Source organism: Marmota monax, unplaced genomic scaffold (genome assembly GCF_021218885.2).
Source record: "Marmota monax isolate L192 unplaced genomic scaffold, Marmota_monax_Labrador192_F-V1.1 WCK01_AAM20220418_F8-fsc00068, whole genome shotgun sequence".
NCBI classification, from domain to species: domain Eukaryota; kingdom Metazoa; phylum Chordata; class Mammalia; order Rodentia; family Sciuridae; genus Marmota; species Marmota monax.
In genome coordinates this window covers 4,949,681-4,977,052 of record NW_026692352.1, presented here as the reverse complement: position 1 = coordinate 4,977,052, position 27,372 = coordinate 4,949,681, and the positions used below count along the sequence as shown (strand labels likewise).

At 36.7% G+C, this 27,372-nt stretch overlaps 1 protein-coding gene and 1 pseudogene across 4 annotated transcripts in view; one reads left to right on the top strand and one right to left on the bottom strand.

Moving 5' to 3' along the window:
• Nucleotides 1-27,372, bottom strand: part of Pold3 (DNA polymerase delta 3, accessory subunit) — a 40,298-nt gene extending 12,926 nt beyond the window's left edge. For 3 of the 4 annotated variants that reach the window (XM_046441963.2, XM_046441967.2, XM_046441965.2), the window contains exons 1-8: nt 27,127-27,372; nt 25,926-25,981; nt 21,530-21,632; nt 16,195-16,234; nt 14,747-14,879; nt 8,561-8,825; nt 7,129-7,201; nt 1,977-2,142 (exon numbers count right to left, since the gene is read on the bottom strand). In XM_046441963.2, coding sequence (XP_046297919.1) covers nt 1,977-2,142; nt 7,129-7,201; nt 8,561-8,825; nt 14,747-14,879; nt 16,195-16,234; nt 21,530-21,632; nt 25,926-25,981; nt 27,127-27,219 — 929 coding nt within the window. In that variant the 5' untranslated portion in view covers nt 27,220-27,372. The remainder of the gene's footprint in view (nt 1-1,976; nt 2,143-7,128; nt 7,202-8,560; nt 8,826-14,746; nt 14,880-16,194; nt 16,235-21,529; nt 21,633-25,925; nt 25,982-27,126) is intronic. The other variant, XM_046441964.2, reaches the window with a different exon arrangement.
• Nucleotides 16,663-17,013, top strand: LOC124091105 (small ribosomal subunit protein eS26-like; annotated as a pseudogene).

Here is a 27,372-nt window from a genome sequence, read left to right as displayed (position 1 = left end):
TAAATATCAACCTTTCTTCTATTTTGAGCTAGAAAAAGAATATACTAAGCTCAAAGTAAGTAAAAGGAAATAATAAAGAGCAGAAATCAATGTGATAGAAAACAAAATTAAAGTGAAAAGTTGTCAGTTGGGGGGTAAAAATAAAGTTAATAAACTTTTTACGTGGTTGATTAAAAAAAGAAATGTTTCTCACCAATCAGAAATGTAAAAATGAGGGACTGGGGTTGTGGCTCAGAGGAAGAGCACTCGCCTAGCATGCGTGAGGCACTGGGTTCGATCCTTAGCCCCACAGGAAAATAAAATAAAGGTATTCTGTCCACCTACAACTAAAAAATAATTTAAAAAAAAAAAAAAAGAAATGTAAAAATGAATTTTTTAGTGATAACTACAGATTCCACAGATATTCAAAGAACAAAGCTGTATTATTAACAACTTTATACTAACAAGCTCAATAACTTAGAATTCCTTTAAAATTACAACTTACTCAAAACTGATCCAAGAAAAACTAGAAAGTTTGAATAACTCTATTTAAAAAAAATCAAATTCACAATTTCAAAACACCTCCTATGAAGAAAATCCAAGCCTAGATTCACTGATGAACTTTATCAAACATTTAAGAAACAAATATATCTATACAAATTCCTTTGGAAAACAAAGAAACTCTTCTCAACTAATTTTGTAAAGTTAGCACAACCTTGACACTAAAACTTGGCAAAAACATTACCAGAAAAGAACTGACCTACAGTTCCCGTAAAAAGAGAGGAAAAAAATCCTTAGTGTATATTAATAAATCCAACCCAGCAAAATATAAAAATAATACATCACAACCAAGTGAAGTTTATCCCAAGAATGCAAGATTGGTTTAACAGTTTAAAAAAATCAATCAGTATAATTCACCACAGTAGCAGAAACACCATAAGCATCTCAATAAATGCAGAAAAAAATTATCTATTAAAATTCAACAGCCAAGCTGGGGTTATAGTTCAGTGGTAGAGCACTTGCCTCACATGCGTGAGGCACGCACTGGGTTCGATTCTCAGTGTCGCATAAAAATAAATAAATAAAGATATTGTAAAACAAACAAAAAAACAACAATTCAACATCTATTCATGATCAAATCTCTCAGCTTAGAAAAAAAAACTCAACCTGGTAAAGGGCATCTACTAAAAATGTACACTTAGTATCACGTTTAGTAATGAAATACTGAATGCATTCCTGGCAATAACCACCAACAGTAAGTATTATACCCACAGTTTGGGACATTTTAATCCATATGTATCACATGTTCCTAGGAGGTAAGGTCTACTAGACAGAGCCTTAACCCTCTGAAACAGCACCATTTTGTTGATGTTTTCTACTAAAGTTACCCCAACTTTGCCACAAAAGTCAGGTCTTTGTGGGCCTATCAGTGCTGACAGTGTCCTTTAGAATTTCTTTCAACAGACTAATTCCTACCAACTATGAGGTAGTGTCTCAAATTCCTGGATCCATTTTTAACAGCTTGTGTGCTTTTTATTTTCTTTTCTAATTACATTTTACCACTTGAAAAATAAACTCATTGATATAAAAAGAAAACAAAGAACTTTTTCTCTTAAATTTGACTGGAAACAGTAACCTTTCATTTGGCAGCTTGAAGTAAAACACATATGCTCACGCACACTCACACACACTTTTAGGTACTTATGCCATGTCCACATGTTTAAAATTAAGTAAGGAGAAAAAGGATTATCAATTTAGATCAATGAAGCAAAAATGAAACTTTGGGCCCTAAATCACCCAAATTGTCTTGATTTCACAAGACTATTTCACTAGATAAGCTACTAAGTTTCTCTCTCCATTTTGGTTGTGTGGTTGTATCCCTAAGGCATTAAGAAGGATTTACTACTCAACTGAAAAGTGTCCTCTGTCAATAAGCCCAAATAGACCTCTCACCCCCAGTAGACACTCTTCCCTCACAAGCGACAAAATTTTCCTACCATTTTTTTTCCTTCTGCTGCATCTTAACAGGCTCTGCTTTTTTGCTGGATTTCTTCAGGTCTGCAGGAGTTGCCAGTTTTGGTTCAGTGACAGGCACTTGAGGTTGCTCCACTATTTTTTCTTCTTTCACAGCTTGTTCTGAATCCAAATTGACTTTAAGTTTATCTACAAATAAAGTATAGCTGACGATACATAACCCCATGGTGCAATATTAATCCATCATTCTTTTGACAGTCCACTATGCGCCAGGTAACATATTAGCAGCAAGGCTAAAAGGATAAAAAATAGTCTCTCTCTTCCTAACAGATCCCATAGTCTATTCAGAAAATATTTCTCCTTTTTGATGACTACTCTAGCTATAACTGTTTTCATTTCTGCCTTCCACTAATCTCTCATCATATCACAGCCCCCAGGCCAAATGATAGTAAAAACAAGGCTTAGAAACACAACTTTGTGAGGTATCATCTTTCTAATTTTTTAGATAAGGAAAACTAAGAGTCACAGGAATTAAAAGATGCTTCCCAAGAATATATAGTTTACAAATGACATCAACAGAATTTGTAGCAAGACCTATCATATTCAACCTTTAAAACCAGGCTATCTTATATTATTTTAATGATAAAATTGAAAGACATATTTTAGTTCAAATCCTCTTTCCTCCTGAGCAAGTTATTTTATCTAAAAGTCATTTTTCTCTGTAAAAATTGGGATAATAGATACAAGATTTTCATAAGGCTTCAAAAAATGCATTATAAGAGTTAAATGACTTACCCAAGGAACACTGATAGAAAAAGTAAAAGTGAAGATAAGGACCTGGTTTAACTCCTCAAAATTCTGGTCTCTTTCCTACACGAAACTAAAGAACACGAAAACAACTACTGTGCAACACAGAAGACTAAGAAATGCAAACAGGGTGGGCCTAGTCATCTGAGAAACTATAGAAACATATAATCTTGGTTTCAAGCTGAACTCAGGAATAGCTTTCTGCCAGCAAGGTCACAAAATACAAATAGAAAGCTGTAAACCAGCCGGAGACTCCTCAAAAAGGTTTGGTTGCAAATTTTATCATAGTTTAAACCATCTATTGTGTAGGAAAAATAGAACAAAACAAAACAAAACACTGACATTGTAGTTTTGGCTGTTATGCACAGCTTAGAATAATGATTTTTTGTCATGTATATTACTTGAAAGTGTAAGGGATGGATCTGAATGTAAAATGCAATCCATTTATACTTTTGAAAACTTGAATGAGAAACCTGAATGGTGGAATCCATCAGCCAATGATGATACATTTGCTTGCATTTTCAATACTGTTGTTCTCAAGTACCACTGCTTTTCAAACTTTCCATCAGAACATCCCAAACTGAACAGGAGAATAAATATGTTGCAAATGATAGAATGCCATTCCTTTTTATGGCCAAATAATATTTCACTGTCTGGATATACCACATTTTGTTTATCCATTCATCTAATGATAAATGATTTTTAGATTGTTGCCACTTTTTTGGTTATCATGAAAAATGCTGCTATGGACATTTTGTACAAGTTTTTGTGTGGGAATACTGTTTTAATTCACCTGATACCTAGGAATGGAATTACTGGGTAACTCTGGTTTCATTTTTTAAAGTACTGACAAACCATTTTCCAAAGTAAGTACATTATTTTACACTTTCCACAGCAACGTATGAGAGTTCAAATTCTCCACATCCTTGCCAACACTTGCTATCATCCAGCATTAAATTTAAATAGTTCAAGTCCCCACAATAAACTCTCTTCATCCAATTCTAGAGCTTATTTTCATTGCAATGATCTTGTCATGTGTCAAATGCAATAAAAAAATCATAATTTTACCCTGAACATTCAGCCTTTAAGAACATCTGTTAAATAAATCAACTTTGTAAGTGATTCTTTTATTAGGTGAATAATTTTCTTACTTTGTCCAGGTTTTCCCTCTTCCTCTATTACATGTTATCATAACATCTGTCTAGCAATTACACTGATTATTTTATTTTTTTCTATATATTTCTCTCTCTCTCCCATTTGTGTGTCTTCTCCTAGTAAAACATTACAGCCAAGGGCCTTTTGTCTTTTGTTTAACATTGTACCACCAGTACACACAGTAGGTGCTCAATCAATATTTGTTAAATAAACACATGAATAAATAAGTCTATTTTTATGTTCAGTTTGGTATTTTTTTCAAAACAAGCAAATATTCAAGTATCTTATGTATTTTTAAAACACTAATTTAAAATATCACTGTTTCTTAAGGTTACTAACATAAAACCACCACCAACTCCTGGGTCTCATCAAAATTGCCAAGAAACCATAATTTGCTTGGGTACTGGGTGGCCCAGTACAGTGACATCAGCATGATGTGTTTTCACAGAAGCCCTTTGATGCACTGTGCCTGTAATAATACAAATGTTGTTTCTCAATAACCTGAAAGTATAACATTTTCTATATGCTTTCAGAACACAAATGTTCTTCTTTGATAGCTTTCATGGTAAACAAGACACTATTACCTTAGTCCCTTCCTTGGCTACCAATTTGGCCATCAGAGGCAGAATTCGACTAATTTTCCTTGCATGTAACAAAATTTTTCCCTAAAAACTCTTCGCAAAACTGAGACTCCAGGGAAGTGTGCCATAATTATTCTGCTTCTCTTGAGTTGTTTCTATCCTAGTATTTTGTCACATATCCTCAGAGGTTGTGTACTTGATATTAGAAGTAAAAAAAAAAATGTGACAATTGATTTTTTTTCCAAAAGAAAGACTTATTATTATTCTAAATATGGGAGAGTTTTGGTTTCCCAAAAACTATGTTTAAATGACCATTACTACTTGGGCTTGTCAAAATCATAATGAGGTCTAATTCATTATTGTGAATACTCTAAGTGAATGATCAACAAATATTATGAAAAAATCTTCATCATCACTAGCAATTGGAGAAATGCAAATTAAAACTACACTGAGCTGGGCCCAATGGCGCACATCTATAATCCCAGCATCTTGGGAGGCAAGGGAAGGAGGATCATGATTTCAATGTCAGCCTCAGCAACTTAATGAGACCCTGTCTCAAAATTATATGTGTGTGTGTGTGTGTGTATACATATATATTTTTTAAAATAAATAAATACACACACACACACATTCACATACAAATATAACTGGGGATGTGGCTCAGTGGTTGAGCATCCCTGGGTTCAATCCTAGTACAAAAAAATAAGTAAAAAAAAAATACTACACTGAGATTTCATCTTACTCCAGTCAGACTGGCAATTATCCAGAATATAAGTATCAACACATGTTGGCAAGAATGCTTTCCCTGCTTTTTAAAATTGGTTCTTCTTAGTTGTACATGGTAGTAGAATCCATTTTGATAAAATTATACAAGTACAGAATATATCTTATTCTAATTAGGAGTCCCATTCATACATTTTTGGTGGGACTGCAAATTGGTGCAACCACTCTGAAAAGCAGTACAAAGATCCCTCAAAAAACTAGGAATGAAATGACTATTTGACCCAGAGGACTTAAAAATAGCATACTGGGGCTGGGGATGTGGCTTAAGTGGTAGCGCGCTCGCCTGGCATGCGTGCGGCCCGGGTTCGATCCTCAGCACCACATACAAAACAAAGATGTTGTATCCGCCAATAACTAAAAAATAAATATTAAAATTCTCTCTCTCTCTCCTCTCTCACTCTCAAAAAAAAAAAAAAAAATAGCATACTACAATGACCCAGCCACATCAGTGTTTATAGCAGCACAATTCACAGTAGCTAAGCTATGGAACCAACCTAGATGCCCATCAACAGATGAATGGGTAAAGAAAGTATGCTATATATGCACAATGAAATATTACTCAGCCATAAAGAAGAATGAAATTATGACATTTGCTGGCAAGTGGATTGAACTGGAGACTATCATACTAAGTGAAATAGGCAATATAAAAAAACCAAAGGTTACAAATTTTCACTGATTTGTGGAAGCTAAACCACAATTAAGGGTGGGGGAGAGGAAGAGGAGAAATTCAGTAGATTAGACAAAGGGGAACAAAATGAAGGAAGGGGGAATAGGAAAAGGAAAGACAGTAGAATAAATGTAACATAATTTTCCTATGTACACATATGAAAATACCTAAGTGAATCTCACCATCATGCCCACCCACAAGAATGGGGTCCTAATTAGCATAAGATACTTGTATAATTTTATCAAAATGGATTCTACTGTCATGTATAAGTAAGAAGAACCAATTAAAAAAAATAACTAAAGAAAGGCAAAAGAAAAAAACAAAAGAAAAAAAAAAAAAAGAAAGAAAGGCAAAAGATTTGCTTTTGAGGCCCTTTGGGACACAGGAATAATTAAAGTCATACAAGTAAAGTGATGGCAATATCAATGACACTGACCTCAACATTATACTGTGTAAATAGGCAGTCTCCCTTTTGTTTTGAACATCCATTTTCAAGAGGCTTATAAAGTAAATATATCATTCTTGTTTGTCAAGGCAGTAAGTAGAAGTTCAAATAGTAAACTACCTTCCAAGATATCTCAACTGAGCCCAGCTAACCCAGAAAATTCACCTCGTCAGTTCATCACTTTCATCAACATATGATTAGTATATTGCAAATGTATGTAAGGAAGCAGGAGTGCCTGGATGGGCAAAAACTGGATAAGATGGCATTCATCTCAGGTTTAAAATGTTATTTCATTAACATTTGCCACAGTCTGGCTGGGCACACAATCACGAGCCACCACACAGCTTGTAGATTCAAACAGCAACTCTTTATTCCCGAACTCACACCAGCCGTCTACAAACACGTTCTGGGGAAATCCACGTTCTCTGTCCAAATCCACCTCCACTGGGCTTCTATCTCCAAAATATACTGTCTGAATCCCGTGAGAACTCAAGGGGAACTCAGGCAGCAGGATACGCCCTATTCCCAGCAGGAATAATCTTAAACCTTAAACCTGGAACCTAAACCGGGAACGCCCTAATCCGCCTTGGTCCTTGAACAAGGTCACCTACATTCAATGTCACTGCAACATGTCAGCAACATGGGGTACGCTGGCAAGGAAATTGTCATACCTACTTGGCTAATGGCTCCCAGCAAACATTCACTTATTAGTCAAAGGAAAATAAAAACATGCTTACTCATAGCAGCTTTTCCAAAAAAATTGCTCATCACATTCCCCTTTCCTGGTACTTTGCTGCCTGTTGAAGATGCCTAAAAACATGGAAAAGAAAACACATGATTTTTTTTCTAGTGTTTAGGCTCCTCTTAAAGTAGCATTGTCTTGAACAATCTCTTCAATAACAGAGCACTGGCCAGTGGTACAGACTCTATGTAATCATGAGAAAATGTGTAAGCATTAGATTATAGTATCAAATGTTAATTTCCAAAGCTTTACTTCTCATAGTTCTTATAAAAATTATTATTATCCATGGATATGTTTAGGTTTTTCTTGAGCATATTTTACAACAATTTAGATTAAGAGGATTAAAAAAGATCAGAAGCAATACAGCAAAGAAGGAAACAAAATATTACGTTTTTAATAATCAGTAGTAGACTTGAATCCTGGTTCTACTTTTTTTTTTTTTTCCACTTTCATTTTATTTGTTTATTTTTATGTGGTGCCAAGGATCGAACCTGGTGCCTCATGCATGCTTGGCAAGTGCTCTACCGCTGAGCCACAATCCTGGCCCTGGTTCTACATTTAACAGCAGTATAACCTCTACGCAAGTTATAAGTTTAGGCTTTAGTTTTATTACATATAATATAAAAATGGTAAGATCCAAAAAGAATTGATAAGAGGATTTAAGGTCTGGGGTTATGGCTCAGCAGTACAGCGCTCGTCTCGCACGCGCGGGACCCTGGGTTTGATCCTCAGCACCACGTAAAAATTAAAAGAGTGAAATAAAGGTATTGTGAATAAATATTTTTAAAAAAAGGAGGATTTAAGCAAAGATCAAACCAAATCAATAAATGTTTTGTTTCCCTCCACCCCTCTTTTCCTCTCCCAGAGCAAAAGCTTGAAAATGACAGTGATGATAACAGTAGTAACAATGCCATACTTTCCTGAATATTTTAAATGGCACCTGACATTTTTATTAAGTCAATACCCAAATAAGTGAGTTTAGATGACTAATCAATAAAAAACATGAAGAGAAGAGAAAGAAGGAAAAGATTCATAAAATAAAAACGTTAATTACACTAGGAAGGTATATATGGCAAAGACCAGAATATAAGATATTCTCAAAATGACACATTGCTAATACACAATTTCTTGAACTTTGTAATTTTTGAGGCATTTTCACATGCATTATTTCAACGGGCTCTCCTAATAATCTTACAATGTGTATAGGGTAGGCATTACCATTTTATAGAAAGGGAATGCAAGCATCAGTGACAAGCATCAGCCAAAGAAAAAGGACTTGAGAATACAGTATTACAGGGATCAAAGTGGTAGAAAAATCAGAACTAAATGTCAGAACCTTACATAATTAAACTACCAAGGGCACTAGTAATGCTTTCCTGGATAACATTCCACACTGTAATAAAGGTCCATTTTCAAAGACGACTTACATTTGTTACTTCTTTAGTCTCTATTTTGGTCTCCTTGTTTGTATCTTGGCTTTTAGAAGCAGCTTTGGAGGCAAACATTCCCATAATTCCCTTGGGCTGCTGGGAAGCCTGTTTGGAGGCAGGTGGGCCATGACCATTGGTTGTCAGCTCATTACTGGCTTGTGTCTCACTGGATGCCTGAAGATTGGACTGTTCAAAATTGCTAGAAGATGAGGATTCTGTGGGAGCTCTAGGGACCGCAGCTGCACATTGTATGGCACTAAATCTAAAGACAAAATGGTAATATTAATTTGATGCCAGTATCAAACTCTTATTTTCAAACTCTTGTTTCTTTCACATAGTACCTTCTAACCCCTAATATTATAAAACTAGGGACTGTTAGAACTAGAATGGATTTTGGAAAAACTTTTGTACAAAATTTTCATTTAGATAAATAATTGGAGAGAAATAAGTGATCTGTTCTAAGTTATCCATCCAGTTAGTAATAGAGCTAGATTTGGAATCAAATAAGGTATTTGGAATACCTTATTGAATACTCTTGCTTTTTTGAAAAAAAAAATCCTAATTTAAAAAAAATAAGAATATACAAAACAATAATAAAAGATTTAATAATTTTTCCATCCTTAGGAAACCAAATGGTTATCCCTTATTTAAGGACCTTCCTCTTATAAGGCCAGATACGCAACAACTATTGACTGAATCAAAACTAAAAGCAGTGGTGCATGCCTGTAATTCCAGCAGCTTGGGAGCTGAGGCAGGATGATTGCGAGTTCAAAGCCAGCCTCAGCAACGGCGAGGCACTAGGCAACTCAGTGAGACCCTGTCTCTAAATAAAATACAAAATAGGGCTGGGGATGCTGCCCAGTGGTCGAGTGCCCCTGAGTTCAATCTCTAGTACCCAAAAAACAAAATAAAAACTAAAAGCTCTAAATATTAACACGTTTCCTGGCAACTCTCCTGGCCAGAGTGGTTATGCTTTAAAACATGGAAGCTAGAAACAGAGTCACTGGCTCTTATAACTTGTGGTCCTTCACAGCCATTTGCTACTAATTTCTTTCTTTCTTTTCTTTTTTTATTAGTTGCTCAAGACAATACAATGATCTTGACATATCATATATTTGATTCAAACAGGGTATGAATTCTCATTTTTCCATGTGTACAGATTGCAGGATCACATTGGTTATACATCCATGTGTATACATACAGCAATCCTAGTGTCAGTTGTATTCTGCTGCCCTCCCTATCCCCCCCTCCCCTCCCCTCCCATCACTATTCTCTACCCATTCTACTGTGACACTTATCTCTTTTTTTTTCTTCCCTTCTCCCTCACACTATCATATATGTATTTTGTGAACCCATGAGGGTCTCCTTCCGTCTTCCGTGCAATTCCCCTTCTCCCTCCCATTCCCTCCCACCTCTTTTCCTTGTTTCGTGGTAATCTTCTTCTCATGCTCCTCCTTCCTACTCTGTTTTGAGTCACCTCCCTTATATCAGAGAAGACATTCGGCATTTGTTTTTTAGGGATTGGCTAACTTTGCTTAGCATAATCTGCTCTAGTGCCATCCATTTCCCTGAAAATGCCATGATTTTGTTATTTTTTTAGTGCTGAGTAATATTCCATGTGTATAAATGCCACATTTTTTTAAATCCATTCATCTGTTGAAGGGCATCTGGATTAGTTCCACAGTCTAGCTATTGTGAATTGTGCTGCTATGAATATTGATGTAGCTGTGTCCCTGTAGTATGCTCTTTTTAGGTTTTTTGGGTGTAGTCCAAGAAGGGGAATAGCTGGGTCAAATGGTGGGTCCATTCCCAGCTTTCCAAGGAATCTCCATACTGCCCTCCAAATTGGCTGTACCAATTTGCAGTCCCACCAGCAATGTACAAGTGTACCTTTTTCCCCACATCCTGGCCAGCACTTGTTATTGTTTGACTTCATAATTTAATTTGCATTTCTCTAGCAATCAGAGAAATGCAAATTAAAACCACTCTAAGATACCATCTCACTCCAGTAAGAATGGCAGCCATTATGAAGTCAAACATTTGCTACTAATTTCTAATAGTACCAACTAGCAACAGCAGACAAGTATTATGCTGAAGGCCAAGTGAAGGAATATGGTGAATGATCTGCATGGCCTATTAAAGGGAATATTCATCTCTTATTCTCTAAATTGTAGCTATGCCTACTTCACACCAATATATAATGTAATGTTCCACATTGTGAATGGGTAACTGATTCAGCTTTCACAAAGGGCTCTAATAAAGCAAAGTTCTTCAACTTTCCATATCAAAACATTTTGCTTCCCCTAGTTTGTTGCTTAATGGGGTAGGTGAGAGTTCCCTGAAGATCTTATTCATCTTTCATATTCCAGTTACCTGACACAAAATCTGACATACAGCAAGTGTCAGAAAAAACATGTTGAAAGAAAGACTATTTAAGCCACTGAAAGTGAGGTTTCTGGTTTGTCTCCCTTCTTTAGTGTATCACCTCAATTTGGAGTGGGAGATGGGGAAGATTTAGAAACTATGCAGTGACAGCAATTACCAGAAATCACAAATACAACTTCAACATTAACTGTTGGAATCAGTGGCGTAAGGAAAAAAAAACCCTAATATATCATTTCAATTCAGAAATAACATTAGACTCGAAAAGCCCTAAAGCTAGAGTTTACAGCTCCAAATATCTTACACTGATTCATTATGATCCCAGCAGAAAACCCTACATTAAAACACATCTTTGGTGTATCAGAGCTAAGAACAGACGGAAAACATTTACTTTCACCCACTGTTCTTCCTCTCTGGCCTTGCAGTGCTTCCATGCACAAGGAAAAGGGCAATGTTTTATTTCATTGTCAACATATAAAGTTGGCCCTCAGACAATTCTTTCTCCATTTGGTCTGCATTCCACGCCTTAGGGTCAAAACCAGGAACTGGCAATGAGGAAGAGACCAAGTTAGGTTGGGAGCATGTCTGAAGAGTGAAGAATCTGCTTAATCCTAAAATTTCAATTTTCTTCCTGTCATAGCACTTAAAACACATGAAACTATGAGTCAGATCTCAGTTGGCCCATAATTCTCAGGACCAAACACAAACTTCTTTATTGGAGATAAATTCTTCACATTTCTACCAAGGATACTTGAAGAATTTAGGTAAAGTTTCACTGAAGTGCATCCTATTACCACATTTCTACTTGCCCTGTTTATTTTAGTGGGCCCTGGGCAAATTTCATTTTGAACTTGTGAGTCACTTTTATTCTTGTTTGCTTACTTGCTAGCTATAACAGAACTGGTTTTAAGAACTTGACACGCCATGATAAGATTTTAATGCAGATTATTTTTAAAATCTAACAACATATTTTATATAAACTTATCAGAGTACTCTTGAAATCCTTCCCTAAAAGACACTGGACTTATAAAATTATGACTCTCTGGCTATATAATTACATTTATTTACTTAATAAATATTTGAATAGCTATATAATCAAAGTTTCAAACTAAAGAACAATTATTAAAGAACATTATAAAGAACATTAGTTAGCATTACTGAATGCTAACTAAATGCTAGGCACTATTTTTGGGTATATAGTTAACAAAATAGACACAGTCCCTATTCTCATGAACTTAACTATTTTTGGCAATTCTATATCTATTTCTTCTCAAGGACCAGTCTCTATCAGTTATCCCATCTACCCCAGGACCCTCAACCTTTTCCTATGAGAGTTTCTTAATAATACAACTTGAAGGCATTCTTGACTTTAAAACTGTATATTATCCTTCCTCAATCTCAACTTCTCCTCAGCTACCGCTCTCTTTCCCTCCCATTTTCACAGTTAAATTTTCCAAGAAGAGTTGTTCATATCAGTTTGTCTCAATTCTCCTTGTTCCCCATTTACTTGGTTGACTAGCATCTGGTCCTTGCCCTGAAAAACTGTCTTGTCAAGGTTATCTCTAGATCCAGTGGACACTTTTCAGTTCCTACTTTACTTGGCTATTCAGCAACATTAACAATGTCTACCAGTCCATCCTTGTTAAAACTTCCTTTAGCTTCTGGAATCCCATGTCCTTGTGCAATTTTCCTCTTTTCTCTGGCTGCTTCCTCTAGTACCCCTCTTTTTCTGACCATCTCTTTAAAAATAACCATAACTAGGGCTGGGATTGTAGCTCAGTGGTAGAGTGCTTGCCTCGCTGAGGCCCTGGGTTCAATCCTCAGCACCACATAAAGATAAATAAAAATACTGTGTCCATCTACAACTATTAAAAAAAAAAATAACTATCACTAAATAGTGCTTACTATGTGCCAAAGACTATTCGTAAGAGCTCACATATTTTAATTTATTTAATCCTCTATAGCCCTGTGAGGATGGTACTATTAGATCAATTTTACTGTAAGGAAGCTGAATCACAGAGAAACAATTTTTCCAAGGTCACACAGCTACTAATTGTGGCCTAGAGTTTTACTTTCTGCCTTTGTTCCATTCTATAAGTCTCTGCATGACTATATCTGCTGCCATGGCCTGACTGTTTACTTACCTCCTTTGATTCTAAAATCTCTGTCTTTACCGCTTTTGTTAGCTCTAGACTCACCTATCTAATGGAATGCACATTCCCATCGGGATTTCCTACAGGCTTCTCAAACTCAACATGTCTAAAATCCAATCCAACATTTCCCCCTCTTTTCCTAAAGCCAATCTCTCTTAAATTCTCTTTTAGTACTCATAGGACCAAGCCAGAAACATGAGATCATACTTAACACCATGAACAGTGACCTCCACACACACACCTTATCCCCAGCCACTACCATACTTAGAGGTTTTGAAGAGTTTTCAACCTTCATACCTCTCCACCCAATACCATTACTTCAATTCAGATAACTGTCAAATGCACACTGGATCACTGAGATATTTCTCCACTCTCATGTCCTTGCTTCCAGATTATTTCCTTCTGATCTACCTCCAACATCATAGCCAGGGTCACCTTTCTAAAGTACAGTTATGATCATTTCATCCGCCTGTTTGAAAATGTTCAGTGGTTCTCAGATGCTCAGAATCAAAGCTAAACTCCATTTCCTAGTAGTCAAAGCATAATTTGACTCCTTTTAGACTTCTCTAGTCTTCTAATTATTTCTTACCTCTTACTCTAAGTTCAATCATAGATGATTATCATGGTTCCACACAAGCATGTTTTCTCTTAGCTGTATTTACTCTCCCATTTCTTTGCCTGCCTATTTGTACTGGGCCTTCAGTCATCAACTTAGCTGTCCTAAACTTTAGGGAGCCTTCTCTGTCTTGCCCCTTGCCTCATTCATCCAGAAATGGGGCGAACTACCCATCCCCAATATCTTTTACACTATTCCTCCTGTGATTGCACTGCCAAGCTGTACTGTAACTGCTCATCTCCCATCAGACAATTAGCCCTAGAACAAGTACTGGCAAATACTCAATCTATAGTGTGTGGCATTTCATAGGGATTCATCAGATATTGCTGAATGAATTCAAATTACCTTGCTTAGTATGTGTCAAAGCAGTAGGTGCTCACTATGTATGTTTGGGGAATTGACTTGAACCCTCAATAAAATCCCACTAAGCAGGCTAAATTATACCTAATTTATGGATGAATAAACCAAAGCTTAAAGAGTTTATGTAATTTGTCCAAAGCACTGGGCTATTAAGCAGCAAAGTACAACTTAAGCCTATAATCATCAATTTCCAAAATGTACAGGTATCATAGGCCATTACCTCTCTGTGCTGTAGAAGATACAAAAGATGGCCAAGATCTAATCCTAGCTACAGAGGAAAGAGATGCTTTTGGATGGAAGGCAGAGGAACATCAAATTAGGAATAATTTTTTGAAGGACAATATTTGAACTAGCTTTTGAAGGATGGGTAGAATTTAGACAGCAGAGACTGGGGTAAGGGAGTAATGAGGGGACACAACAAACATTTCTGGTGGTGGTGACAGGATAAATATATGAGAAATAGATTTATGGGGAGTCCACTGGGGTTTTCAATATGGGTTGTGGCTGCTATTTTTCACCTTATGATGTACTAATAAAACCAGGCATGTGTCTTACTGCAAGATAAATGGGGTTTTACTAGACTTGGCATTCACTCTTAAGAGGCAGCCACTGTGTAAACATCTTACAAAATCAATTCGTAAAGAAGCCCACAAGGAACATTAAGGAGCTTACTTGCTGCAGTTCTGCAAGTTGCTTTTAAGGATGTCATAGTCAGTATTGAACAGAGGCCCACTGTCCTTTAGCATAGCTTTCTGGATGCTGTACACATGGATGCTGGCAGTCACAGCTAGCTTGGACTTCACTGCTACAAGTCAACAGGAAAGCAGTCTGTTAATACACAAACTTCATAGCATGGGGGACTTTAACAAGAAACCCTTCTGCATTAAAACCATTTGCAATCTGTGGTGGTCTAAAAAACTCTAAAAGGCCAAATAGCCACATATACAATGTAATATCAACTCTTCTGTCTGCAATGGGGACATTATGACAAGGTAGGTGGTGGTGAATCATTTCTAAGTACATCACCTGTGAGATTATCACTCATCCAGTAGACACTCAGCAAATATTAATTAATGATTGATGATGACTATGGGTCCCCCCCCCGCCCCCGTCAGGGAAGAACCTTACACTAGCATATAAAGACTAAATAATCTCAACCTGAAAAAAGTTGTTTATGTAGCCCAATTTTACTTTAGAGAAAGCAACTATATAACAAAAATACAACTAACTAGATAAGTCTGCAGAAGAAAAACTAGCATAAATTTAAGTTTCACAAGGGAAGGGGTTAGGCCTAACTTGCTCCATGTCCCCATTCCCTACCATAGAGCTTGGCACACAGTAGATAATCAATACACATATACTAAATGATGAATGCCTGCTTGCTTTGCTTCCACTGTGGAAATCCAGATAGAAAAATTAGACATTCCCAACACTTTGAATATTTCAGAATTAATTTGGTAAAAATCGCACTCCACTGGCAGGAGCCTTTGCATATACAAGGTACAACAGTGAAGTTTTGTCTTCAGATATGGACCCAAGATCATGAGGACATGAGGGTCATATTATTTTTTGAAATGGATTTTTAAACAATAGAATAGTAGCATTAATAGCACTGAAAGTCAGACTTTTTGTGTGTTTGATGCTAGGGATCAAATCCAGGACCTGTGCCCATTAGGCAAGCATTCTAACACTGAGCTATATCTCCCAGTTGGATTTATTTAATTTATTAGTCTTTCTGACTTTTAGAAAAACATTCTACAATGTTCTTCTCTAAAAATGTGTTATGAAATACAGCGCAATATTCAGACTACTGTCTTTTTACAGTGGATGAGATGGCCCACATTATATACATGACAGTTTTGCGTGTCTGTCATGAGGTTTAAAATCCTATGATAAAAGTGCTTTATAAATGTCAGAAGCTATTGACTTAGTGGGAAGTTATGCAGATGAAGTATCATATTTTAACATGTTTCAGAAACTACTAATAAAAAGAACACAGGGTTCTTAGGCTAAATTGCTAACATATTATATGCAGATGTTAGGGGCAGATTTATTATTATACCAACACTGATGCCATAAGAAGAAAAAGGAAAAACTTACTAAACTGTTAAAATACCTACCTTCCAATTTATCTTCTCTCACTACTGCAACCTTGTGGCACTGTAAAGAAACAACACTTCATCAACAGAACTTGAAACCTGGAAGTTTCCTTGTTAATAATTCAATTGTGCTTGAATTGTGAAATTAGGAAAATAATGGTACCATTCAAAAGTATGTTATAGTTTAATAAAGTCAGATTCATTTTTAATTTGCTTCCTTTAAAACTTCTTAATAAGGTTAAGGAAAATGAGAGTACAGGGATAAATACTACAATGAAATAAAATACAGCATCTCAAACCAGTGTGAGAAGAAAGAGCTTTTTAGTAAGTGATTTAATGAGAAGTATTGTATTCCCATATGGATCCAGATAAAATTAGATCTTCCCCCTCATACCGTATACCAGAATTCATGCTAAACAGGGAGCATGGAAGTCTGGGTAGAGGCTGAAAGGAGGAAGAGGTTCTGGGGCTGTGGGTAATTGAGAGCCCATGCCATGGAGAAGAAATACCAAAAAAAGAAGAAATAATGGTCAGGCCAAAAAAGCCACAGCCATGTGCAGCCTATTTGTTGCTCAAACTGTGCCAGGTGCATGCCAAGGACAAGGCCATTAAGAGGTTCGCCATTTGAAACACCACAGCCATCAGGGACGTTTCTAAAGCAAGTATTTTAATGCTTATGTGTTTCCCAAGCTCCATGTAAAGGTGCATTACTGTGTGAGTTATGCAATTCACAGAAAGGTGGTCAGGAATCAATCTCATGAAGCCTGGAAGGACTGAATACTCCCACTCTGTTTTAGACCTGCTAGTGCCACCCCATGACCTCCACCAAAGCCCATGTAAGAGCTAGGTCCTTAAAGAGTGAAGAAAAGCTATCTTCTAGAAAAAAATGAAATGGGAATTATAATAAAAAAAAAAAAAAGAAAAGAATGCTAAATGGATCAGAGATTTAAGAGTAAAAAATGAAAACATATATGCAATAGAAAACACACATGAATTCTTCTGTAATCTAATATAACCTAAGAATGAGGAAGTATCCTATGTATGATTCAAATCCAGAAAAAATTGAAATAACCCATAAAAAGACAAATGATTAAGTAAGAAAAGTATCTGCAACTAGCATCACAAATGGTTAGTAGAGTTTCTTAAAAAACAAAAAAAACCCCACAAAACTAAAAACGAAGACCCTTTAGAAAAATGGGCAAGAGTTACAGATGATTCACAGCAAAAGGAATACAAATAGCCCTGACACAGATGACAACATATGCTGTGTGGAAACAGGTACTCTTCATACCTGTTCAGGAAAAATAAGAAATGGAGATGTATTCGTCAATCATCAACAAAAGTACATATATAGCCTAGTGACACATGCTTATAATCCCAGCATCTCCAGAGGCTGAGGAAGGAGGATCCCAAGTTCAAGGCCAATCCGGGAAACTCAGTAAGACCCTATTTCAAAATAAAATAAAAGGACTGGGATGTAGTTCAGTGAGGAAAGGACCCCTGGATTCAATCCCTAGTATCCCCCCACCAAAAAATACATATACATTTATACTTTGATCCAACCATCCTACTTCTAAGAATGTAATTTCAAAACACACTAACAAAAATACACATAATTGCCAGGTATGGTGGTGCATACCTGTAATCCCAGCAGCTTAGGAGGCTGAGGCAGGAGGATTAAGAGTTCAAAGCCAGCCTCAGCAACAGCAAGGCGCTAAGCAATTCAGTGAGACCCTGTCTCTAAATAAAATACAAAATAGGGCTGGGGATGTGGCTCAGTGGCTGAGTGTCCCTGAATCCAATCCCCAGTAACCCCCCCACCCAAAATACACATAACCCATATACTCTGAGCTATTCACTGAAGCACTATTGGCAATAGCCAAAGATTGTAAACAACTCAAATAATTCAATGTGGGACTGCTGAATCAACTAAGACATATTTATCAATGAATCCAGATGTGGCTATAATGAAAGAGGAATAGTTTTATAACTGCTACATAATACTCAGGATCTACCTCTCAATTTCTTACTTTCCCATTTGCTGTGATAATTGGCATGATCTACACCATCACATCCAGCTATGCCACCATGACTGGCAGATGAACAGAATCTTTTTTTTTGCAATACTGGGTTTGAATCCAGAACGTAGGAGGGGTGCTCTACCACTGAGCTTCATCCTCACCCTTTTAAATTTTTGTGTTGAAACAGAGTCTTATTAAGTTGCCTCAAACTTGACTCCTCCTACTCAACCTCCCATGTCCCTGGGACTATAGGCATGTTCCACTGTGCTCAGCTAAATGTCCTCTTAAATTTAGAATAGAAGGCCCTCTATAAGTAAGGCACAGCATAAAAGTTTTTAACTTCTCCAACAGTTGGATTTTCAATGTTCTCTGAAGGCCCATGGGTTAAAGGCTCAGCTCCCAGCTTGGTGCTATTGCTTGATGGTAGAAACTTTAAGAAGTGGAGCCTAATAGGAAGTTTTAGATTAGTGAGGGCATTGCCCTTGAAATGGATTGTGGGATGATACTTTCTTCTCTCTTTTGCATCCAGCCATGAGATGAGGGCTTCCTCTGCCATATATTCCCATAATGATGTTCTGCCTCATCACAGGCCCAAAAGCAATGGGGCCAATCAACCATAAACTGAAACCATGAGCCAAAATAAACCTTTCCTATTTTTAAGTTGACTATCTCTGGTCTTTTGTTATATTAACAAGAAGATGTCTAACAGAATTTCTATAAGTTTTTAACTAATGATAGGTGATACATATTTTGGAAGAAATTTTTTCTCAGAAAAATTCACTGGGGAACACAACTAGAATAAAATTCTAAGATCTCATCTAAGAATCCCCTGAACCCTAAAGACCAACTGCTAATACCATTTAAGGATTCCAAATTAAGAGTCCATGCCATAATGAGTTGGAGTAAAAACGTATGTTATCTGAAAACATAAATTCTTAACTTTAAATCCTAATACAGAAGATCTGTGAACTCTCAAAATTTTATGAATAACAACATATAAATCTCTATTACAAATTCTCAGATCAGTGACCAAAAACAAAATCACTGTAGGTTAAGCAACCCTAACTCAAAATCCCAAAGCTATAAATTCTGAAATCTTTTGAGCACTGGTAATAACATCAAAAGTAAAAAATTCTGTACCATGAAACTGCTTCATGCAGTTTCTTCTTTTTCTTTTGATAGTGCTAAGGATTGAACTCAGTACCTTGCAAATGCTACATAAACATTCTACCACTGAGCTATGTCCCCAGCCCTTAAGCACAAAATTATTAAAATACTGTATAAGATTACATTTCAGGCTATGTGTATAAGACATATATGAAACAAAGGAATTTCATGTATAGACTTTTTATATTATAGTTCCAGGTGGTATCTGGTTATCCATCAACACAGATTACTACTGAGGGCTCTGAGAAGGAGCCCTGGTCCATGGGACTGGTGGTGAAAAAACAAAAGAACCGTCACATAGATTTCAAGAAGATGAGAACAAAGAGGGGATGTCTACTTTTGGGAGGAAGCCAGAGAGGGGGTACTAAATCAGAATTTATCACATTTCCCAAGATACCTTATTATGCATATGCAAATATTGAAATAAACAAACAAACAAAAACCATAATCTGAAACACTTCTCGTACCAAGCATTTCAGAAAAGGGAAATTCAACCTGCACTTCAAGGGAATACAAAGATACTGAGGAAAAGACTTAACTACATAGTTTAAAGGTACTGACATATCTAAAGAGACACGAATGTAGTTAAACCTAAAAAGAAAAATGACATACAGTTGCCAACTTTGACAGTATCCATTCAAAAGCCATACAGAGAGAAAATTCTGGTGACAGGTTTATCCTTGAGAGTAAATAAATCAAGACTGCTTAATTTCCTATTTCAGATATATAATGATATCTGATTCTAAACTTGCAAATACCTTGATTATCATTTGGCTTGCCAAATAGCTTGCCAATAAGGACAGAAAATGCTGGCTAGAAAATATAAGGATTTGATCCCTTGAGGAGTTTTGTTTCTCCTTATGAATTACTAAATTAACATTCCAGTTTTAAACATCGCATGTTTAAAATTCTTTTGCCAAAAATCAAAGAATCAGTATTTAGACAAGTCAGGGTTCTAAACCTATGATTCTGAGGACAAGTCAAAAGGGAAGAGGGAAACATATTAACATATCTCTGAGAAGGAGCCCTGGTCCATGGGACTGGTAGTGGAAGAAGCAAAAGAACTATCACACAGACTTGAAGAAGATGAAAGCAAGGAAGGTGTCTACTTTTGGGAGGAAGCTAGAGAGGGGGTATTACTAACATTGTTCCCAAGGCTCAGCCTGGTACAGGAGATGGAATAAGATATCTCGGCAGAGATTCCAGTGCCCACCAAGGCATGGGAATAGAATAATCTCTATGCCCCTGAGAAGGACAAATACAGAAGTAGTTAAGAGAAAGCCAACAGATTTGAGAAAGCTTTGTTGCTGGGTTGATGAAAACAGAATAGTAACCTGTGTTTAGAATGACCAGATAACACCTGGACCACAATACAAAAAGAAGATGTAGGAGAATAAAAGTGTTTCCAGCCCATGCTTCTGCACTGTATTAGGTCAGTCCCTGGCCAATATTTCCTACCCATTAAACATAGCTACACAACTACCAAAATGAGTGCTCAGAATTAAAATGAAGTTAAAAAACTTTTTTTTTCTTGTTTGAACACCTAGATTTGTGGCCTGAAATATGAACAAGATGAAAATTAATGACCACTGTCTCCAACATATCTTGAAGAAAGATATAAAGAATAATGGGGGCTGGGGTTGTGGCTCAGTGGTAGAGCACTTGCCTAGCACGTTTGAGGCACTAAGTTCGATTCTCAGCACCCCATTAAAAAAATAAAGATATTGTGTCCATCTAAAACTAAAAAAAAAAAAAAAAGAATAGTGGAAGCAATCTCCCAATATCTTGTTGCCTAGAAAACTGCATAAAGATACAGCCTCTGTATCACAGCCAAGATATTTCCCAGGCAGGGGTTGTGGCACAGTGGTAGAACATTTGCTTAGCATGTGAGAGCACTGGGTTCAATTCTCGGAACCACATATCAATAAATAAAATAAGTCCATAGACAACTAAAAATATATTGGGGAAAAAAGGATATTTCCCAAACTTTGTTGAGTTTCAGATGTAGTCTAAAAATTCAAATCCTCCTCTAAGATGAATATTTTGAACTTAAAACTTCCACAATACTGAATCATCTTCTTGTTTTTTTCTTCTTCTCCAATGTAAGGTTATAACACTGTTTGTAGCTTAAACACATATAAGCCCATTATAAAATTCTGAGAACTCACGGAATGTCCATTCTGAATGATACTACCAGACACTAAATAGGTGACATGCAGTTGGGCTCCTGAATTTTCCCTCCGTTTCCTTTCGACATAATCATATAGCATCCTGTTCCAAAGAAACAAAAGTAATTCATTAGTAATAGTTTTTAACCTCATAAACTCTTTTAATTCATGACTTAAAAGCAGCCAGGCACAAGTTCAAGGACAGCCTCAGCAAGTTAGTGAGATCTTGTCTCAAAATAAAAAATAAAAAGGGTTGGGGATATAGTTCAGTGATAAAGTACCCCTGGATTCAAGCAGGATCTTTGTTCAGTCCATGAACAGAGTTTTTTTTTTAAAGGGACTTTAGATTGGACTTGGGGATAGGAGTCAACTTGTTTGAGTTGGCATAGTGATTCAGTAAGTAACATACCCCTGGGTTAGATCCCTGGCACAGCAAAAAAAAAAAAAAAAAAAAAAAAAAAAAGTCTAATAAGAGGATAAGAGGGACAGAACCCACATTAAAATGGGAGCCATGATTTAGAATGAATACACTGCTGAATCAAGAGTAAGTTCAGTCACTTATCTATCTAGCTATGACAGATCCAGGATAAATCAATTTTTCTAGGCTCTTAACATCCTGAGGCAATGCAAGGGAATGCTGTACTAGATTAGTGAATCTCTTAATCTGGGATTCACATGTCTTGTATAACCCTAACCACCAAAGTATCAGCAAATATATATGTGCTTTTTGGGGTGGAGATGACTCAGGGTTTTAAGAGATTTAGAATTCATTACTCTAAAATATTAAAAACTCTATTATGTATATGATCACAAATGCCCAGCTCTGAAATTCTAATGCTAATAATTACTCAGATTCAATGCTGCTTCATAACTAGAGAATTAAACAGCTTACTTATACCACCCAATATCCAAAATATTCATTAACCTGAAAGAACCAAACACTAAATGCAAAATGTTGCTTTTAATAAAATCCTTTAATTCATTTTTATCCTTTCTTCCAGCAAATGTTGCAGCTGACTCCCCTCAATAATTTATAGTTTAATGACAAAAAGATATCATTTATCTTTTATTTTAAGAGGCATTAATTAAGGTTCTTATATCATACTTCTACTAGGACAGCCAAAAACTCAAAAATTCCAAGAGAAAACTCCACCTACACTTTTGATCATTCTCTTCACCTCCTTAGCTACCATGAACCACGCCCCACTGAGTCTCCTACTACCCCTCCAACCGCCAAAGAAGATACACAAATGGCCAATAAGCACATAAAAGGACGTTCAATGTCATTAGGAAAATGCAAATTAAGACTATATGAGATACTACTTCATATTTACAAAGAGGTGAAATAAAGACATAATAAAAAGGGTTGGCAGGCTGGGGTTGTGGCTCAGTGTGTGAGGCACTGGGTTCGATCCTCAGCACCACATAAAAATAAAACAAAGGTATTGTGTCCACCTACAACTAAAAAATATATTAAAAAATAAATAAAAAGGGCTGGCAAGAATATGGAGAAACTGAAATCCTCACACAATGTTAGTGAGATTATTAAAATGGTTCAGCCATTCTAAAAAATAGTTTGTCAGTTCCTCAAAATGTTAAACAGCAATATGATCTGGCAATTCCAATCTGAGGAATCTATACTTGAGAATTAAAAGCATGTGTTTATACAAACATTTGTACACAGGCATTCACAGCAGTGCTATTCATAATAATCAAATGTAGAAACAATTAAAATGTCCATTAACAGATGAACAGATAAAATTAAATTTAGTATATCCATGCTATTGGCTAAACTGAGTCTGAAAAAGAAATACCTTTGCAATACCCTTAACACATTAACATATAACCTTATTTGGATTTAGGGTTAATACAGATGTATTTAATTAAGCCCAGATCATACTGTAGTTGGATGGGCTCTTAATCCAACATCTATGGTGTCCTTACAAAAAAATGGCTATGTGACGATAGACACACAAGGAGAATATTATGTAACAATGAAGGCAAAAATTGGAATTATGTAGCTACAAGCCAAGAAATGCCAAAGATCCTGGACAAAGGTAAGAAAAATTTCCTTACAGGTTTCCAAGGGAGCATAGCTCTGCTAACACCTTGACTTTGGCCTTCTAACCTCCAGAACTGAGTAAATAAATTTGTTGTTTTAAGCCACCTAATTTGTAGTGCTTTGTTATGGTAGCCTAATTAAGTGGAAACATATACCATACAATGGAATATTATTTAGCAATAAAACGGAATTAAGTATAGATGCATGCAGCAACCTGGACAAATCTGGAAAACATACTAAGTGAAAGAAACCAGATATATTAGACTGTACATGATTCTATGCATATGAAATGTCTGGAATAGACAAATCTACAGACAGAAAGATTAACGGTTGTCTATGGCTGGCAGGAAGAGGTTGGGGAAATGATTAGTGATTGTTAATAGGCATATAATTTCTTTCTGGGGTGATGAAAATATTCTAAAATTGATTGTGGTGATAGTTGCACAATTTTGATTATACTGAAAACCATTAAACTGTATACTTTAAATGGGTGAATTGAATAGTAAGTGAATTATATATCCATAAATCTTTATATCCATAATTTTTTTTAAAAAATGAGTATGAGGGACTGGGTTTGTGGCTCAGTGGTAGAGTGCTCACCTGGCATATGTGAGGCACTGGGTTTGATCCTCAGCACCACATAAATTTGGATAAATGAAATAAAGGTGTTGTGACCATCTACAACTAAAAAAAAAAAAAAAATTTTAATGAATTATGAGTTAGGCACCACCACACCCACTGTAATACCAGTGGCTTGGGAGGCTGAGGCAAGAGGATTGAGAGTTCAAAGCCAGCCTCAGAAACTTAGTGAAGCTCTAAGCTACTCAGTGAGATCCTGTTTCTAAGTAAAATATAAAAAGGGGGCTGGGGATGTGGTTCACCCCTGGGTTCAATTCCAGGTACAAAAAAGAATTATGAAGGAAATTAATAGGATGACGTGACAAGAATTAAGAAGAGGTGAAACACTTGAAACAGAGCATTAGGGAAAGCTTATTACATATAACATGAAATCTGAGTTGAAACCTGAAGAATGAGGAAAGCTGGAAGAGGACCATGGCAGGCAGAAGAACTAGTACAAAGGTCCTACGATGAGAATAAATTTTGTATATTTGAAGAAGATAATAGGTGAGGTAGAGAGTAGAATAGGATTAAGTAGGACAGAAAGGCAGGAGCTAGACAGTGTTAAGCTATAAAAAATGATATATGATCAGTTTAGCGACAGTAAAATTATAGGCATCTTTATTTCAGAAACTCTAACCCTTAATATGCATTTTTAAACTCCAACAGGTGTGTATGTGTGTGTTTGTGTGTATATATAGTAACAGTTGCTCCATTTCATATCTACACATTCATAATTGCAATGACTAATAACTCTTATAAATGTCTATAATCAAAGTCACTGAAGCTCTTAGGTTTAGACCAGCACCACGGTCTTTGGCAATCTCATTCAAAACCAGCTCAAGTCTATCCCAGAGCTAATAGTTTCAGGTCTTAAAAGCTTAAACATCACAGCCAAAATCAGTCTCCTAGACCTAATATTAATACAACAAAGTCAAATCAATCTGCTCTAGAGATTAGGGACTTTTTAATTCTTGTGGAATGTTTTTATGATTCAGAGAAAACTCCTATCACTCAAGGAACAGACAAAAACCAGGTTACCATAAGGAATAAAACAAAGTAAATGTGTTCAATATGTGTGTCCTTAGTTGGTTCACCAATCCTGCCCCTTGGAATACTGACAGTATCTGCACTTTTGCAGGCTGAAAAATTCTAGAGTTAAATCAAAAGCTTGCTATTCCCCTCTGGGCTCAAGTTGGACCACAAGTTTCAGTGAGGAAAACTCATATAGTAAAATTCAAAAATGCTCTGCATCACCTTAAACACTCACTTTGTAGTTTCACTTAGTTTTCTTGTCATACACTATTATACAGCTGTCAAACACCTGTTGACCTCCTTATGATAGTACTTCAATAACACCCCAAAATAAGCCTAAGAAGTACAGTGAAAATGTAGTAAAGATGTAAGATAACAGATATATAAATTTGAGTTATAAACAGAACTGGCAAGTCCATTTAATACATTCGAAATAACAAAGTGATGCTAACCAGAGGCCAAGGCTGCAACTAAATCCAGCAAAATTTATCACCACACATTCATATACAAGCCCACTAACCCCCCTATAGAGATAAAAGTTATTAAAAATAATATTATTTCCCATTTATCCAGGAGAAAAAAAATCAGTTCTAACCTAGGGGCTATGTATAGACAGGAAAATCAAAATAAACAAAACAAAAAACTCCAATGTCATTAAAATTGGAAGTAAACTGAACTTACTGTTTGGCCTGGTTAACATGAACCCCTAGCGTATAGCTCAGCCATTTGTATGTCACCTGCAAGAAACAGCAATATTCAAAATGTTTTATTAGATGACTTCAGTGTGCAGAAAATTCCCAAGGGCCTGATTCCCATTATTAGATGATTATCCCTTATAAATTACAATAGACGCCACTGTAGTTTAAAAGAACCCTCTATCTGGGCAAATTGAACCAGCATATTTGTCTGTCTAGGAAGTCTGTTTTCACAAACTGATTAATGTAGAAGAATCTAAAATAGTAAGTGGAATATGCATTTAAAAAACTCATTTCCCTCACATTCCTTGTTTTACTTATGCCCTTTTTTCACATTCTGTCTCTGGTGGGGCCACTACCCAAAACTATCCCAAAACTCACCCAGAAACTAGATGACTCTGAAGTGACTTAAAACTTTTAGGGAAAGTTGCAGCCATACAAACATTAAAAGACACAGGTGTGGAGGGTCAGGAAATGAGTGAGTAAAGTGGATAAACTGTATCAGTGGTTAGATTGGGAATTACTGGCATCAATTCTGCATTCTTCCTTGATCCAGTAAACCTCTTCTCTCGAAGTCTCTTCCTATTCAAAATGCTGAGCTTCCCAAAATAAAACTAATAGGTCGGGCAAAGGCAGTATAGCATTAATGGAGGAGAGAGACTTGGGTTCCAAAACTACCTATCCCTTACTAACTGCAAATAAACAATTTATTTGACCTCTTTGCTTCAACTTTTTCCTGTAGGGGCACTACCACCCACCCGAAGGGCGTTTAGATCACTGCAAAGTCTACCAAAGTAAACAGTCAATCATCACAGTTTGCAAAGAGCGCTCAGATCCGTCCTCTCACTTGATCTTTACGCCAACCCCATTAGGCGGGGCAAACCACTATCAATATTTAAATTTTCAGGAAGAGGAAACCGTCTTGAGATTACACAACTTGTCACTTAACCAAGACACAGTTTCCTCAACTGTAAACCTGGGACTCTGGACATCAACCACCTGAAAAGCTAGATGTACCCTTACAAATGTTCTCAACCAACGCCCCGCCCTCCGCGTTGACCTCGGTGGCGCCAGCCGGGTGCACAGTTCCCACACGTCCGCCCAAGACCCGCGGACTTGCGCGTAAGCCAGAGGATCTCCCCGCGAAAGCCCTCGCTCTTCCTGGGGCACGAGGGGTGGTGACCTACCTCCCCTAGTCCAATCCCCAAGAGGCTACAAGCACAGGAATCAAGGGCCCCGCTGCCCTGGCCGGGCCCAAGACCCCGCTCGCACGCCCACATTCCCCAGTCCTAGCTCCTCACGATCTTGTTCTGGTCCGTGACGAACTCATCTATATTCTCCAGATAAAGCTGGTCCGCCATCGTGCTGCAGCGCTGGTCCACGCCCGCTCCGAGCCCTTCTCTCAACCACAGCCACAGCTCCCGCCGGCGGGA